Source organism: Anopheles gambiae, chromosome 3 (assembly GCF_943734735.2).
Source record: "Anopheles gambiae chromosome 3, idAnoGambNW_F1_1, whole genome shotgun sequence".
Taxonomy (NCBI): domain Eukaryota; kingdom Metazoa; phylum Arthropoda; class Insecta; order Diptera; family Culicidae; genus Anopheles; species Anopheles gambiae.
In genome coordinates this window covers 44071889-44089795 of record NC_064602.1, presented here as the reverse complement: position 1 = coordinate 44089795, position 17907 = coordinate 44071889, and the positions used below count along the sequence as shown (strand labels likewise).

Here is a 17907-nt window from a genome sequence, read left to right as displayed (position 1 = left end):
ATCCACCACCAACTCTTGCCACCCCTGTGCTAAATGTGCGTCGGATTAACCGGATGGACCACATTGATAAATGGAAATTAATGGAATCAAACCTCGAATCCAACGTGTTTCTCCTTAAACTGGGTGTTTTCACCAATGGATAGAGTAGAAACGTACAACAACAAAAAAGGTTGTACAAGACGTTTTACTAAAACTTAAGCCCAGCCATCCAATAAACACGAGAAGCTGCCGTAAAGAAATGGCATCAAACGCGGAGCGGGTTTTTTAAGCTTCCCAATCGGTATCAATTGTGGGGAAGATTATAGTGAAGGGATTTTCAAAATGCTTCGCCGCACCAACCCCGCTGGGATACATTGCGTGTCCGGATGCCATCATTTCAAACAGCGCTATCGCATTGCGCGTTCGGGAGAATTGGTGTGACGTTAGTGTGGGTACTAAAAAGTAGGACATAATTGTACAACAAAGGCGTACACAACACCGTGGTGCTGCTGCTGGTGGTGTTGGTTGGTGTGAAAATTTCAAGATGAAGCCATTAAAAACACTGCGAAAAAGTTTGATGTGGTGTTTTTTCACCATCTCTCCATACAGGAGTTACAAAACATTCCCGTATTCCTCTTTCCGGCTCGATTGTCACCTAAATTCTAAATCACCTTATCCCCTATCTTCCTGGTTGGTCGGTAGAAAGTGTACCTTATTTCTTGTATCCTGTCTGACTGACTGGAGAATACAAGAAATGGGTATTTCCGGGACGTTTGAATTTCATTAACACCATTTGCATTTTGGGCAAGGAATGTCGGGTGTCCTGCGGTTCGTGCTGTTGAACCATTAACGGAAAAGGATGCGGAGCGCTCAGTGCAGAAAGGTGTGTTTTTGGGGACGTTTTAGGCAATAAAAATAAATATAAAGAAATTCATTCCACAATTGAGTGTTGGCAAAATTTTGGAGCTGTTTTGGTTTGTTCAAATTGTTTCTGAATTTTGTAAGTTTTCTTATCTCGTCTGACGTGGAAACACGGTCCTTATATACGACAAAGGGTACAGATTGGAATCAGGCTTCGGACTTTGCTTTGGAGGCTTCGAACGTCTTTATTCGATACGTTGACACAGTAGCGGATTAAGGGTATCGGGGGCCCTAGGCGGAAAGACGAGTTGAGGCCCCCTGTAAATGGTAAATGTTGTTGTGGTGGGGGGGGGGGGGGGGGGGGGGGGTTGGTAGCGGCACTAAACTTGCTGTTGCGAGATTGAACAGTCGGGGGCCCCTTCGATCATCAGTCACAGGCTCTAAAATTTTTGTTGACGGGGGAGGGGGGGGGGGGGGGGGTTGCAAATGATTTGCCAGCCTTGGGACCCCAACGGTCATCCTTCCGGGAGCCCTTGTCGCTAGTACTCTGCCTATACGGCATACTATAGAATGGCGATCTACGGGGCCCCTACATCGGTGGGCCCCAGGCGACCGCCTAGTCCGCCTACCGTTAGATCCGCCACTGCGTTGACACGATCTGATTATAATTCTTGGCAACTTGCTGAACAAGAAGCCAAAAATACGCATTCCCACGTGAGATTACATCACCCCCAGCAGCGAGAATCACGACCTTTTGCTGCTGCTCACGATCATTCATAATTTGCGAAAATTAATTCAAGTGTCTTGTGCAAGCATCCGGATTGGGCGATAAATATGTGCCCCACAATCTTTAATCCAATTTCATTACCGTGATACCATTGGACGCACACATCGCTGACAAGGATGATGGATTAGGGGATTTGCAAGAAAGAGCATCGTAGCGTTGTAACAATGTCGTACCAAAAGACAAATATTTTACAGATTGAAAAGAACACGCATGGGGGTGGTTGTTTGTAGAGCTGAAGTGTAATTTTTTGGAGCATTTCGGTTGATTCTATAAATCTCACGATTCAGCACCAAGCGCGCAACATTGCGTCCCGAGGGATCCCCCTCTAGGGACAAACGGGGGAGAAAGGAGAAAAAAAACATCTGCTCACCAGTCAGATAGCCTGGAGGCCGCCACGCAAATTCCCCATAGAAGCAACCATGCAGACCACGTCTTGAAATCGTGGAAGAGACACAGCAAACAAAAGTAACAAGAGTAAACATTTCTCCGTCTTCATCGGAGCTTGTACCGGAATTTGCGTTGGTTCGGAATTGGCGTGAAGTAAACATGGGGTCTCTTCCTCTCTCTCTCTCTCTTTTCGTACTCTTTTTTCTGTTCCCTCCGGGAGACGATTTTATCAAAGTAACGAAATGCGTCCGCCGATCGCAAATCGCCCCAATAAGAGCGAAGATGGTGGAGAGTGCGAGAAAGAGTCTGACTTTCATCCCGGAATCGAGGTCATGTGTCCCAGTGCGCGAACGAAAACCGTCCGGCCGGGGTGACGTCATGGCACACACAAAAAACCTCTCTTTTGATTGCGCTTTGGGATGCGCTTTGGCGTTTCCAAAGTGCGCAGACAGTGTGCGCGGACCGGAATGCATACTGCATAAGTTGCGTTCGCTTCCATTTGCAGAGTTCAGAGGAAATGACGAAAATGACATGAACCAACCACCGCCACACCATGGAACGAACACGCATACGGCGCCAACTTCCGCTTAAGCCATACGAGGCAATGTAACACAAAAATGAAGTCGCGGCTCTAGAAAAAGAACACACGACGATTGCGCGAGGTCCCCTCGCCGATGGATCGTAAAATGTCAATGTTTTCGAACGTACGTGTGGAGTCTTGTGCGATTTCCGATGCCATCGTCCGCCGTTCGATGCCGGCGGAATAATAATAAGTGGGCGCCGAGGGGGGCGGGGAAGATGGGGGGCTTTTTCCTCTCTCCTTCCATCTCTTACTCGGTGTAGCCACTATCGCACGACCGATGAAGACGCCCCGGCGGGGGTTTAGGATAGCGTTTTATGCGGATGTGATAACAGTCAGCACATTCGGCAGCCAAATTATTGGCTGGATGAATCCAAGATATCCAGGGTCATGGTGTGTGTATGTGTGTGTGTGACGGGTGTTGCCGTACACGTTATATCGGATAACACGAAAATCCAGTTGCACTTTGGCGTAACACGTGGGATATATGTTAAATCGGTCGAGATAAAGTGATAGATAAAAAGCGTTTGCCATGTAAAAGAGAAGTATGTTCGATTTTATACCGAGTGTCACAGCATTAGAAAAAAAACCCTGCGTTCCATTGTCCACTTGTGGTCTCGTCTGCCTGTTCTTTGAGTCGTAAAATATTTCTCGCTTCATTTAAAAACGATTAACCATGTCTCAAGATGCGCTCTATCGTGTCTTGCCCAAGACATTCGAGCGCACGCCGCCTGTAACGGCCCATACACACACTACACACAATCTCAATGGCAACCGGCGATCAAACCGGCGCGCACACGCGACAACAAGCCCCCCGGTACGGCACCACAATGAGAATGCGGGCAAACGATTAGAAAACAGAAGAAGTTGATTGAATTAGCTGCATGGTCTTGCAACCTCGCGAAACTCGCCGCCGCCACACACACGCGCCTTTCGCCGCACCGCGCGCAAGATCAGATTGGCTGCTTGTGATCTGATGGCGTACCGGCGACACGACAGCAGTGCAATGGACTTAGTTGTATTTTGCGCCTGTTTGTGTGTGTGTGTGAGCGTAAAGTTCACACCCACAAAACTAAGTGCCTCTTTGCCCGGTAAAGCACGACTGACTTTGTTTGATAACTTCACTAATTGGTGCCCGACACTGTGTTGTGGCGAAATATGTTTCATTAATGTGGGTGAGCAGTTTGCCATTTTTTTTTTCGAGATGGCTTAGTAATAAAAGATGTTTGGAATCATTTCTTGATAATCATGATAAACTGAAACGATAAGTTGTGTAACTCATCAAATAGAATAATCGAAAAAACTGGTGTGTGTTTACCCCAGTGACTGTGTTTCACGATACATTGTGTTTAGTTGTAGGGTTTAGTGCAAATTCTGAGGGTTGCTTTCGTGTAAGAGGGGTGGGTGGGTGGAAAAACATGTTGGAAGTGCTACAGTATGTGCGACGGTGAACATTTTTAACAAGTCTTTTGAGTGTTTTTTTTTAATACGGTTAGGACGATTTTATCCGCGTAAGGGCACTTCTCGCTTAGCACGCGTATTAATCGTTTTAATCGACTGAAAACATACTAAACTGCTTCTAGTTATATCTACATGCTATTATTATGTAACATTTATTTTTTTTTTAAATTTTAAATGAATTATCAAGTGGTACACTTTGCAAACGAACGCGACGTATTAAGACCGGGTAAAAGAATAAAAAAAAAAACAAAAACAATCAAACGAATCGCTAACGAATAATGCAACAAAAATACAGTTTATCCGGTGTACCGGCAAAAGATGGTAATCGCAATAACAACACCACGTGCATCCCCGAAACTGACAGCTCAAACGAAGCGTAGAGTTTGCGCAAACCGGCAAATTGTATGCAAGGTTGCGTACGGTGCTGTACGCAACAGTCGGATGACAGTGTTGCCAGTTCGATAATGGATTTTTCTTTTTAAATATTTTTTTTTCGAAAATCTATCGTTCACGAACGATATTCAGTTGTGATTGAGATTGGATGAGCAAATTAAACGAACACAAAAAAGCATAAGCTAAATGATGCACGTGTGAGTCTTGCGTAGTATGGCAGCGTTAGAATTACAGAAAATTTTGAAACGTAATTTAAATTAGTTATTTATATCATGTACGTTACTTAAAATGAGCTACTTGGAGTTGGTTATGCGGTTAAAATTGAAAAGAACATAATTAAAACATAAACAAATATGAGCTACTTTTTAAGACGAATATAACACGACACGATCAAGCACGAACCGGCGCGACACGGTGTTACGAGATTTTGAATACGAACGTTGTTTTAACGTACAAACAAGCAGACACGACAACCAAAACAATAGCACGGCACGAAACGCGACACGCGGGAAGCGGTTCGCACAATCCGACATTATTGCCCGCGAGAACCACGAAAGAAAGAATCGTCCTACCGTACCTTTGCGTATGAGCAAACTAGTAACCCGGCGCAGTGCCTCACGCGGTGACTTGTTGAAAAATTTGGGTGTAAGATTTGGTGGTAGGGTGAGCGGTTTGCGGCTACCCGTACCCGCTGCCTCCCAGGCGCGCAGCGATCCCTGCGGATGCAGCCGGTCCAGATTCTCCGTGGAGGCCGGTCTCGGGTGGCGCTGCTTCGGGTACCAGCCCCGGGCGGGACCGCCGGCCAGCCTGAGCATCTCCCCGTTGGCCAGCGCCTGGCTGATGCTGCGCTGTCGGCTGCCGATCGTGGTCGATGCACCTGTCACCGCAACCAGGTGTGAACGTGAACGTACAAAAAACAGACAAGAAACAAGAAAAGAAAGCAGTTACGATAATGGTGAATGGAGTTAGTTCAGAGATGGGTGAGATTGGTGAGCCCTTAACAATCACCATCACCCGGGTGGGGGTTATGTGTGTACGGGTTGGGTTTTAGACAAATGCAGTGTGCAGTGGAGCGTATTATTTACGGCAGTTGTTGTAAGCGAAAGAGATAAAGCACCAGATGTACTGGTAGGGGTACTGGGAGCGGAATACATACTGATGCCGACGACGGACGATCCGAGACTGCTGGTGGTGGAGTTTGTTCTCGGTGCCGTACGACTACCGCTACCGTGCGGTGGCACTTCTGGGGCACGTCGATGTGGTGTTCTTGGTATGTCACAGCTGAAAGCGAAATCATCGAAAAAGATGGTTACACTTAAATCCATTTGTTTTTGGGCTCTCACACCCAGGATCTTACCCTCGGGCAAAGATGGGCGTCTCCGGTAGGCTGCAGGACGTTTGCAGCGATCTTTCCTCGCGGGGACTTTGTGCGGTGCGCTTCTGGTAGCCACCGGTGATGACTCTTCGTCGCGAGTTGCAACCGGGCAAATCGGGAGGAAGTGTACCGGGGGCGTGCGGGGACGTCGACGAACCGAACGAACCATTACGGTACGATTTACTGAACCCAGCGTCCATCGACCTGTCAGGGGAGGGAGCAAGGATGAGTGTTAGTATTTGTGTATGGAAAGAGAGAGAGCTGAATCGTAGCTTCCTACCGTGTTTTAAGCGTATTTATCGATGGTCCACGATGAGGTGGAATTGCAGGCGGGTGATCTTGTTCTCGGTAGCCGTGCAGCAGCTGATCGTGCTTGCTGATACTGCCACCGTTCGGTGTTCCGTTGCTGCTACGATTGCGTGAGCTGATGCGTATACCGTGCATCTGGTGTAGGACTTCGGGCTCTTCCGTCGGTGATGGTGGTAGTGGAGGAAACTCATCACTGTCCTGCTGGAAACGAAATGAAGAGAATTTCTCGTTAACTCTGGTTTCTTTGCTGTCGGTTATCTAACTGCTTCAGCTAACCGGTTCCGGGCTGGAGGAGGGCGGCGATGGTGGCAACGGTCCGAGGCCGGCCTGCGACAGTAGCATTTCTTTGGCACTTTCTGATTTATGAACACCTAGACGAAAACCTAGTGGACGTCTTGCTGGAGGTATGTCTGTGGGAAGAGGAAAATGAAACATCGTGAATAACTGGCCACACATGCACAAACACGTTCATCACACTTACCGGCTACTCTAGCAACGGATATATCACCACGTAATAAAGCACTAATGTTATCTTCTATCTTGCGCAGCGGAACTCCCCGTTGTGTGTCGCTGTCCGCCTCCTCGTCCTCTTCGATTGGCGGGGCCAGTTCACGGCGCGGTGTCGCCAAACCTTCGGCTGTGGAAAAACGTAAAGGTGGAAAATATGTAAAGTTGAGTACAAGTTTCGGTGTCGGTATGCAAGCTTGAGTAGCAGCTTGTGTGCAACTTTTCAGATTGCGTACAAGAAAACTATGCAAGACTTATCGTTTTGAGGGTTTTAACGGAGGAAAAGTTATAAATTGAATAACTGAGTTAGCACAATCACAAAGTACAAAATAATATTCCACAATTCAATGATTTTCCTATTAATACATTGAAAGGTAACATAAAAATAATGATTTAAAAACTTTTAGTATGCCAAAGTGTAGCTTGTCCAATTAAAACCCGAGCTTATTAACGGGAAAAAGTGAAAACTTTTTTTTACTAATTACACAAAAGTGCCCGTGTCCACGTTATAATGACACGGGTATCATCATCTCCTCCCCATTCTTTATTCGTTATCATTCTTCTCCCGCAATTTTCTTTGCAAGGTTTCTACCGGATGACCTACCTAGCATAACGGAACAACAAGGCGGACGGAAGAAATGTAACTGACAAAGAAAAGGACCCTCTTCTTTCGCCTGTCCATGACGGCATCCAATCTCTTTCTCATACACTTACGGTTGCAGAAACATTGGAAGTATCTCGGGGACCGGTCAGGTAATGGGTGAGCAAGTGTCGTAAAAGGTGGTGAGGTGAGTTTATATTTTGAATGCTATAGAGGCCGAAGCCCGAATGAAAAATGTACCCCGCTTCCCTCATTGGTCTAATAAAAACACCCTACACAGGACATGGCTGCACTACAGATGCGGTGAAAGCATGGACGAGGCAAATGCCTTTTCCTAATTTTCAACCTTTTTGTCATTTTTGGCTGGAAAGAAGCAAGGTAGCAAAAAATTAGCCCACCAAGATTTTCCTCTTTGTCACCATTGCCATCCCCAAAACAAACGGGTTGGTATGGACATTAGACTTTGCATTCTTGGCGCCTCTAATTAACTGAGCACGGGGCTGATGATATCGGTGTGTTGCGCGTAAGCAGCTTAACGTTTTCTGGTGGCAAAAATGGATGGTCGGATGGAGCTTTTGGCGAGAAACGAGAGTCTAATTAGCACAACAGTGTGCAGCAGCTTAGAAAAGGGAAGGGGCGTTTGCTTCCGATTGCTCCAACCGAAAAGGACATCACACACCGCAACGATGTTGTCAATGTTGTTGTGGCCGGGTTGTAACTAAAGTTGGTGTTAAGATGGGTGGCTTCCTTAATCGACTTAATCAATCTCCCGCTTCGGGTGGCTTAATAGGAATAAATGTGAAGCTTGGCAACAGCAGCGTTCTCGTAAGTAATTTATTCCACACTCCTACCCACCAGCGCGCCCCCCCCCCCCTCCCTCCCAAAAACCGATCCAATATACCAAAAAGCAACGATTTCACACTGACGGATCTTACCTGTTGCGGAGGATGTAAGCGGTGGCGTAATGGTAGGCAGCGAGGATACACGCAGCAGCGGATTGTCGGACCCACTGGCGCTCGATACGCCCGGACCACATCCGTTCAGATGGTTGCCAGTGGTTCCACCGTTGGTGGAAGCGCCGGCACCACAACCACCACCTCCATTGCTGGACGAGGTGTCCAGTGCCTGTAGCGCGTCGAACGTCGAGCTGTACGTCTTAAACTCGGTGTACCGGGCCGACACGACCGGTGGTTGCGATGGTGCGGCTGATTGCGGTTGATTGGTGCCCGAAGGTCCGGAACCGATGTTGACAATGCTGGTACTGCTAGCACCGTTGCTGCTGACCGTTGCCGTTGCTGCTCCAGTTGCCTGTTTGGTGCTTTTGCTCAGGCTACCACCACTGTTGCCGTTGTTGAGGAGCCCGTTCAGTACGACGGTCCCGTGATGCTGTGAAGGTGCAGCACCGAGCGGTGAGGAAACGTGAGGAGGATGGTGCACCGGCACCGGCGAAGGATAGCTTCCGGTCGGTGTGGTGATCTTTATAACATTAGTTGAAAGCTCTGAGGTAGTAGGTGAACTTAAGTCTAATGATAATCGTGACCTGAAAGTAAAGCAACAGAAAACACATACAATTTAGCGAGAAGCAGCAGCAAGATTGTTTGTCTATGTACTTGTGTCCCTCTCGGTTTTTTTTTGGGGATGGAAAATTGCACTCCTGCATCATGACGACGAGGGGTGGTATATCCTGAGGAGAAATGAGTTCCCCTGTTTTGAGATTATGTTTGTCCTTCCGGAAGACGAAACAACGGCCGATCTCATCAGCAAAATTACGGCGCTATTATAGTGCGGCAGCAGGAATGGTTTTTGAAAAAGCTTTTTGAATGCTTTCATAAAATAGCTTTTTTTCGCTTTCCTTTCGGTACGGCAGAACATTCGACACAAACGATGAGACAAGGAGGAAACGGCGGAACAACTAGCCAACTCATCATCAAGTGTTGGTGTGGTTGCTTTACTGCTTGCTTGCCTGCATTTATTTTGGTCTTTTGAGTTCGTTACCATCCATCCCGCCAGGCCATGCGAACAAGAGAGAGAGATGATGATAAGAAAAAGCCTTTTCCCACATTCTCCCTCATTTTGGGTTCTGCTCGTCGTTGTAAGAAGCCACTTTAATCATGAAATTGGGAGCAGGCAATGAGTTTAAACGGAAGAAACCCTTCCCGCTGTCTACCTCTGGCCTGCCAAGGCCGAAAGATGAAAGACTCCAAACGCTGACGATGAAAGGCTGATTGCTGCCTGCTGCTCTACTGCGGGTTGATTCTTGTGCAGTTGTTGACTTAATCAACACGGCGTTTCCACGCCACGCTTACCTTGGGGACAGTACGGAGCTGGGTAGTTTCTGAGGTGCCGAGGGTGATGATTTGAGGAGCGACACACCACCGCCAAGCCCGCCAGCCTTGTTCGCCGACGATAGGCCGAGATCGATGCTGTGGCGTGATTTGGGCGTGATCATTGACGCGGGAAAGACGGGACTCGGGAGACCACGCAGGATGTGATCGTCACCGAGCGAGTCGGGCCGTTGCGATGTGTGCTGCTGCTGCGGCTGCAGCTGCATGGGATGCGAAAGAGCGTCCGGAAGGTTGTTGGGCGCTTCCGAGTCGAGGCTGGCAAGCCGTTGCCGTTGCCGACGTCCCTTGCGTATGATGTACGTGCCGCGCCCGCTAATGTCTGGGATATGTGGTATAAGGTCGTCTGAAGTACGCAGTGAAACAGGGAGAGAGAGAGAGAGTTAATACAGTTAGATAAAGGAAAAACAAAGAGGAAATGTTTGAGAGAGGGCATTGGTGAGAGTTGTTTCCTTTTTTATTACCAGAGTCAGAGTAAATGGACGCCGCCTCATCCTCGGTACTGCAGATTGGTATGTCCGGTGGATCGGGCCACTCGTTCGATTCGCTCTTGATGTTGCTGGGCGTCGATTCCAGACTTGACTGCGAGCTGGTAGCGTGCTTGGGGCCAGGTTTCCGCCGGCCAACCACCTGCAATGATGGGAAACAATAGGAGGGATGAAATGGGGTTTGGCTCAAAACTTTGAATTGTTGATTGATGGCAAAAAAGCAAACAAAACAAACAAACTATTGCATGAATTATTGCAAGCACGGCGTGTTCGGCGAGGCGTCGTTGTTCGGACGGAACTCCCAGGTATGTTGTTTTGAATATTGAATACACAGAGCAACGCTGTACAGGACAGGAAATGTAGAGCAACAAATCCAACATATCACTGTTCAATTTAACACGGTCCTCAGGACTACAGACACGAAAATTGACTTGATTGGAAGGCAAATGGCCACGGGAGGGAGTTTAACATTTCACTTTCCTATCTCGAGCTCCAGTTGTCTGGCTGTCAATTTACATTAATTTAATTTTTTGTTTAATTTACCACAATTGAACCGCGGGGAAGTGAACGAGAAAGAATTCACTTGAATCATTTTTGCTTCGAAATTATGTGAAGCAGAACAGTAAAAATTCATGAGAAATACATGATGCCCAAACGCTGACCGGTCTAATTCTTGGAACAAGCGAGGAGGCTGGAGCGATTGGTACCGGAAGTCTGGTGTAGGTTTTAGTTCCGTGTGAAGAGCACGTGTTACCCATTCGCATGTGGGTATGTGTGAGTTAGTCTATGTTTGACCTTTATGTTTTCCCCAACCGGCGCTCCTTCCTTCCTTAAACCGGGTAGTGTGTTTCTGTGTGTGTGATCTTTCCAGAACTGTCAGTGCATTAGCGACGCGGTAAGGTAAAGGTTTCCGAGTGTCCGGAGAGTTCAGGACATTGACAAATGAAGCTAATGATGCTGGACGGGACGACGTCCTTGTGGGTAGGTACGTTTTGTGGCACATATGAACATTTGAGGTCACGTCAAGCGTTGTGTGAAGTGTCCCTAGTACCTTGAGAAAGGGGGAGATAGACGTGTGGTTTTTGCAGCGCGCTCGGGATATCCCACCTCCAGGGACCTAGAGAGGGAAGGTTAACACGTCGTCTTCTCGTGAAGTCTTCTGTCGGAGGCTGTGGGGAGACAAATGTGCTGCGAAACTTTCAGTGCCCCAGGCGGGCATATTACAGAAGGCACCTGATAGTTGGTGCCATTTCCTGTCAACCACATTTCAACCAGGTAATCTAAATCGGTTAACTGGGACAAGGCGGAGCAGTTAGTTTGGTAATGTGGTAAGAGCTCTCTAATATGTGGGGAAATAAAGTTTGGTCATGAGGTCTAACGAACTGTGAAATTCCTATGTTTATATGGTACATTACATCTACAGTGAATGTATTTTTCATCCTATTCAAAGGGCGATTCCACATTCTAAGCGTACAGTTGCCCGAAAATTGTTCTAACCGAACCGGCAAAAGTGCATTGACAACACAGCACACAGAGAGCAAGAAAGCAAAAGTGGTCGCTAAATATTCAAACGATGCCAAAAAGTTAAATGTGTCAACAGAACTCGACATCGACTCGAGTGACAGGAGTAGCAGTTCGCGCGATCGGATCTTTCGGTATCGCAAATAATTGCAAACGTTGCCTTCCATTGCTTTCCCCGTCCCGGCAAGTAGTATGCTCGAAAAAGTTTCGCCAGAACCAGAGATGAAACAGCACAAACATCGGGCCCAATCGGAGTGGAAAACTTTGCAATATTAATGCTGACGTTGATGTGCTAAATAACGGATGAAGCTGTCAGTCGATCGTTTTTCTCCACCGGCATTCCCGGAGTGGGCAGGCACAATTTCCATCTACTTTTGCCATTCTAGCACGGCCATTCGCTATCGCACGACACGGCATATAAGTTGAGTGCAAGGAAAACAGTTTGATTTGCTGGCGGTTGCTGTGCTGCCCTGCATTTTCCTTGAGATGAGATGCATTTTCAGTGGAACATCACAACCCTCTCCGGCCAATTAGGTTGACCTTTTGCGCACAGGCAACAGCTAAGCGAAGAGGAAATTCAACAGATTGTACCTTCCATCCAGATTGTACCATCATAAAATACACTGTAGCACACGAATGGCAAAAAGGCAGAGTGAATTGTTCGCAGAAATGTTTCAACATACGGTGAAAGATTTTCGAAACTTGTTCCCGCCTTTCGCGATCGTCCGTAGCAGTTTGCGCTCTTGCCGGCCACAACCGAAGCTATGCGGCTATGAGTTTTAGAAGCTGGTGGCTTTTAATTAAACTTTTCATCTAAAAAAACCCCATTGAATACTTTCTACACTTCCAAGAGGTAGTGATGAAATGCAAACAATGCAAACAGCAGCAGCAGCAGCAGGAAGAGCAAGCAAATGGAAGATTAAAAGGCTCTTACTGATACACTTTTGTTGCAGGCGACTGCTGTAGCGCTGTGGCATCAGTGCGCTTTTAATTGCTGGCAAATGCAACAGAATTCGATCCTCTCTCTCTCTCTTTCACTCACCATTTTACCGATCCCAGAGGGCATTGCTTTCGAGGAAATTTATCACACGCTTTCCATCCCATTGTGCCGTATACCGAGGGGGGGGGAGCATCGTCTCTTCTAACCAATGATCTGCGATCGCTTTCGCGCTGGGTGTGGGCGAAATCCTTTTGAAAATGCATTTAAATTTGCCTTCCCTTTAATTTGGCAAACCAGTCCGCGTCCGCATCGGGGCGGCACTCTGTCCTGCGGGCCAGTCTTCGGTGCGAATAGATAATGCGAAAATGCTTATGTACAATTGGGTGGGAGGGTGGTGGTATCTGTGGTGGTGTGGCGCGGGCAACCAAAAGTGCATTATCTTCGGCGGTGCAAATAACTGGCAAACCGGGAAAACTCTCGCATAGCAACAGCAGCGCAAGTTTTGCTTTACGTTTCATGTCGCGGGGCACGGTGGCAGTCTGAGGCTGCATTACGAAGTGAATTCAAAATTTGGTAGCTTTTGTAGGTGGAAAAGTTGGTGGTGAGTGGGCGCGCGCACTCTCAATTGTAGGAGGTGTACCACCGCATTATCATTCGACTATCTCCGGTGCTAGCGAGGAGAGAGTGTGGTGGAATTTGCATCTGGCAGCAGACAACAAAGGAATGTTTGTAGCTGCAGGTTCTGGCCACTCGGTATAAATTGCACGCCGGTGGTACAGCTTCCACGCGGTTTGATACGGTTTCACCGTGGCTGGCTGGCTGGCTGGCTGGCTGGCGTGGTCCAAGTGGTGCAAATGTGTAATACCGCACTTGAAAACGGAATACAAATGTGTAGCACGACGTGCGAGTTTATGTACAAAATATAGAATTAGACCTTTGATTATTGCTTCTCTATTGCTTGCAGGCGCATTTTGGGAAATGGGAGGTAGTTTTTGCACTTTAAAGGGGTTACCTTTTCGTAGCAAATGGTAAAAAATCTTATATGATAAAGACTTAATTTTAAATTTGTTTAAAATTTAAGCCCAACATCCTCACTGATTGCATCAATTCTGGTGTTGATAACGACCCTCAGCAAGCTCAACTATTACGATACATTTCCTACCAGGATTACCATTTCTTGAAAGATATCTAAACATCCCGCGCGCTAGACAATCAAGCTACAAGCCAACTCAACGCTGTTCTTCATCTATTATGCGATACAATGCCATCATTTGACACCTCGTGTAGTGAAGGTGTTGAAAGGCAAATAAAAACACCGACACCTCTCGCACAACACACCACAACACACGGTATCATCTATCGCCCCAAGTGCATATATCGAGAGACCCGGCAGCAACAACCAGCCCATAGGGGAATAAGATGGCTCAGGTTTTTCGCCACCACTATCTGTTCCATTTGTGCAAAGCAGTCCTAATAAAGGGAAGCGAACAAACGAACCGAATGCGACTTGACAGTGGTCCCGCCTTATCGCCCACCGGCAAGGATGCGATGCGGTGACTGTTGCCAGGTGAGTAGAAAGTCTCCCAAGCCCAAAGATGCTGCTTATATTCATGCACACAGTATGCTGCTGTTTGGTTCGATAAGCTTGATGTTGCGTGCATCGTAGAATGCGGTGCCGATGCAGATGTATAGTTATTTCTGCTTCTGTGTTTTTTGTGCGGAAAGAGCTTTAGGATGTGGCTTTGTAAAAAAACCGGGGACAACAGCTATATGTAGGGCATACGCTGCTGCACTGGAGCATCGTCGAGATCGTGACAATGCATTCCAATGAGTCGACAAATCATAATAAGCGTTGTCGGTTTGGTTTGCGGTTAGTGCACCATTTATGCAGTTGCCTCTTCATTGGAAGGTGATCTCTTTCTGAGAGACATAAGGAATAAACACATGATTTTTGGTTTCTTATTTAATATTGTAATTTTTACATTTTAATATTATGCATTAATTTTAGGAGCTAATTGTGCAATATTAACTAATTTTGTCAAAAATCAACATTCAAATTCTATTTTGCGTTTAATATAGAGGCTTAGACGTTTGTGTGCCCATTTTCATCCATTTTATCTCATTGTGCGCTTCCGTTTCCCTTCTTTTTTTGGAGTATGTCGCACTTTAGCGCACGAACGGTGTTGCTACCTTGTGTTGCGAAAAACTAGGGTACAATATCAGCGATAGCGGACGATAGCGTACCGGAAGCTGTCCAAGGTTTTGTTTTCCTTTGGCACACATATCGTTGCTGCAACGAATAACACAGCACACACACACAGACACACCCAAAGTTTCGCGAGCATCGGTGGCAAACCGGAAATCGAGTGTCTCGTGTGTACTCTTTTTTAACGGCCCAACACACTATGCAACACATCCGCGTGTGCAAAAAGGATCCCCCCGACCTTTTGTTCGGGATTTCCCTCGAGAAGCATGCATACACTTGGGCGGTTGGTTTGCAGCGGTATATATCACACTCAGCCAGCCAGCCAGCCGGGTGAACGACACAAAAGTAGGCCAAAAACGGCCGCTTTTCGACCCCAAAACACCTTCTACCGGTGTACGGACGGAGATGCAGATTGGAAGCAGTTTTGCGCCGCTAGGATTAATGGAAAGGTTCTCCTGGTTTTCTCCTTTTGTTGCTGGTGAGAAACCGGTGCCAGATAGTGTGTATCGTGGTGTCTCGGCGGAGAGAAAGAAGAATATGCTTCTGGTTGGAAAATGTTGTCATCGAAGCCTATGCCAGTATGCCGCACAGGGACCGGCGCTTGGTGCTTCGTGAAGGTATGCAAATGAATTATGCGAAGTCAGCAGTAACGATTGGTTGGTTGGATAAAGGATTTGCAGCAACATTGTTGCAGCATCCGTGTGGGGGAAAAGGGTAAGATGGCACCACAGTACAGTTCAATAAGCTTGGCTGTGTTTGGGGGGAGATGTCGATTGCACCAGACATTTCTGACATTTTCGCTCTTCAAGGAATTAAAAATGCTTCCTTTCAATATGGCAATGATGATAATTGATGCTGAGTTGAACTAAATCACTCTCAAATGGTAAAAAAGAACAACCTCGCACAGCTTGGATCCTCTTCGGTATTGACTAGACTAGACTATTGTACTAGACCTCTTACCATATGTCATTTCAACCTGCCTCAAACGCACGAGCGCATCTCCATGTCCACTTAAATATTTATGTATGCCATTTCGTTTGCCGGAACCTTTGTCAAACGGCGAAACAGATGGACGCTGGAACTCAGTTAACCCTCAAAACCCGCGCATCCTGCTAGCGCGTGTCCGTGTCGTCCAGCGTCAAGGAACGAAGGTCACACAACCTCGCCCCCCTCCCCTCCCTGATGCGATAACGCACTCTCGACGTGGAGCAGAAGAAAATTTATACCCCAAAATTCAATGTCCTATTTGAAGTGGATACAATTAAGTAAATGGTGCCGAGAGATGGTGCCCCCAAATCGGCGTGACGCTTTCCGCTATTGGACAGTTGACCGATTCGGGGTTGGACATTTCTTGGACAGTTCTTAGAAGCGGGGAAACGAAATGACCCATAGCGAAAGCGCCTGAAAATATGCAATAACTCCAAAAGGGCAATAAAAGATACAAAAGGTCATAATCAGGGGCTCTCGATCGAGCGAGAAGATACGCATGTGGCTCGTTTAACTTGCCGGTGTATTCATTTTTCTTTGGTTTTTTGGTTCGGACAGCCCCCATATCTTCCAATTCCAATCCAATTTGTGACCGCGTCCGTTACCGGCCACATAAACACACATACTCACATACTTATACACAACCGACCGACGATTAGGCATTCTTCTCTGGTGCGGAACATAAATTTACGCCAACTTGCCAATAAAGCATACACTGCCAACTTGGGCCAAAAAGTTGCCGAACCTTTTGCTGGGCGGCAGGGGTGTAGGTGGGTAGATAGGGCCATAAGAGGAAGTTTCAGCTGGTTGTTGCTGCGTACTTTGGATACCCTGTCTCCAATCCCCTTGAAGGTAGATGAAACGAGGCGTCATATTTCACATCCCGTCGTTTTATAAATAGAGATGAAAAGTGTGTGATAACGGGCCGCCGCGTGAGGTACACAAACACGTACGGGTGGAAATGGATCCTTGGCACGAACGCATCACGAGAACGGTTTGATGATGATGGTGCGCGTGTTTATAGTGCCCCGGTACAAAGTAGTTTGGTGGTCGCATCTTCCCGGCAGTCCTGGTCGGTTCAGTTCCCCCCCCCCCTTCGCTCTATCAACACTCTATCTATCTCGCTGTGTGTGGTGGTGGTCGGTCATTTTCGGTTGTGCTTGTTAAAAACGACATATGAGAGCATGGAAAATAGACCCCCAGGGATGTGGAGTGAGCGAGTGAGGTTGTCAGGGACGTTTTTTATGTGCTGTAACCGTTTTTCTTACGAAACCATAGGATACTTTTCATAATTGAAATTGCCAGCTTTTGATGAACGGCACGTGCCGGGGTGGCTGGCTTTCATTTTTTGGAAGGTTGTGCTGGGGAAAAGCTTTCCCGGGAGCTTTTCCCAGTTCCAGTGGGCGGAATGATTGATATGCGGGATGAACGGAAGCGGTGGAAGAAAACACACATTAATTGTGTTAAGTATAAGAATCCTTTGTCATTTGTTTTAGATCAAATAATTGGTAAAATGATGCATTTTTCTAGTGAAATAAGAAGTTTAAAATTCAATAAATATTAAATGAACATTATGAAGGATTGTTATGTACCCCGAAATAATCTAAATGTGGGAACACAGCGAGGAGAGCGTGTTTACATGCGCTTACGATAACAGTAACCCTCATTTCCATTCCACATCTGGGGGAAACTTTCATCACAATCGTTATGACGGTTATCGCTCTTATGATTATTTTATCGCTGGAGAAAGGTGTATCTTTTCCCTTTTTTGTACGCTGTGCTAGGGGAAATGTGGAAAATATTCGTTCCCTATTTTTTCACTCCATCTTTGTGGCTTATTCTTGAGGGAGAGAAATGATTCAAACCTTCAACAGAAGGATGCAGGGGATGAGAATTTTAAATTGTTACAGCCGGATGTACAATGTTCGTTTCTGATTTGCACACATATACGCTCCCGTCATTTAAATGTCTAATTTGACAACATATTTAAAAGCATGTTTTTCCTAGTAAGTGACACTTTAACTTCATTTTGCTTTTAAAAAACAGATTTCAGAGATTTATCAAGCTACCCAAATTGAGCACAATCTAGGAAAGAGTGGACGAAAATGTAGATAACGATCAAAACAACAAACAAAGCTATAAAGTTAATCAGACAACATTACTTGAATATACAATGGAATGCC

The 17907-nt window shown here is 46.6% G+C and overlaps 1 protein-coding gene across 5 annotated transcripts in view; it reads right to left on the bottom strand.

Annotated features, from left to right (window-relative positions):
- Positions 1-17907, bottom strand: part of LOC1279278 (mucin-2) — a 158153-nt gene that overhangs the window by 21680 nt on the left and 118566 nt on the right. For 2 of the 5 annotated variants that reach the window (XM_061662281.1, XM_061662282.1), the window contains exons 9-17: positions 10047-10212; positions 9547-9928; positions 8176-8780; positions 6614-6769; positions 6409-6542; positions 6104-6333; positions 5806-6027; positions 5605-5729; positions 5026-5325 (exon numbers count right to left, since the gene is read on the bottom strand). In XM_061662281.1, coding sequence (XP_061518265.1) covers positions 5026-5325; positions 5605-5729; positions 5806-6027; positions 6104-6333; positions 6409-6542; positions 6614-6769; positions 8176-8780; positions 9547-9928; positions 10047-10212 — 2320 coding nt within the window. The remainder of the gene's footprint in view (positions 1-5025; positions 5326-5604; positions 5730-5805; positions 6028-6103; positions 6334-6408; positions 6543-6613; positions 6770-8175; positions 8781-9546; positions 9929-10046; positions 10213-17907) is intronic. The other 3 variants (XM_061662284.1, XM_061662283.1, XM_061662285.1) reach the window with 3 other exon arrangements.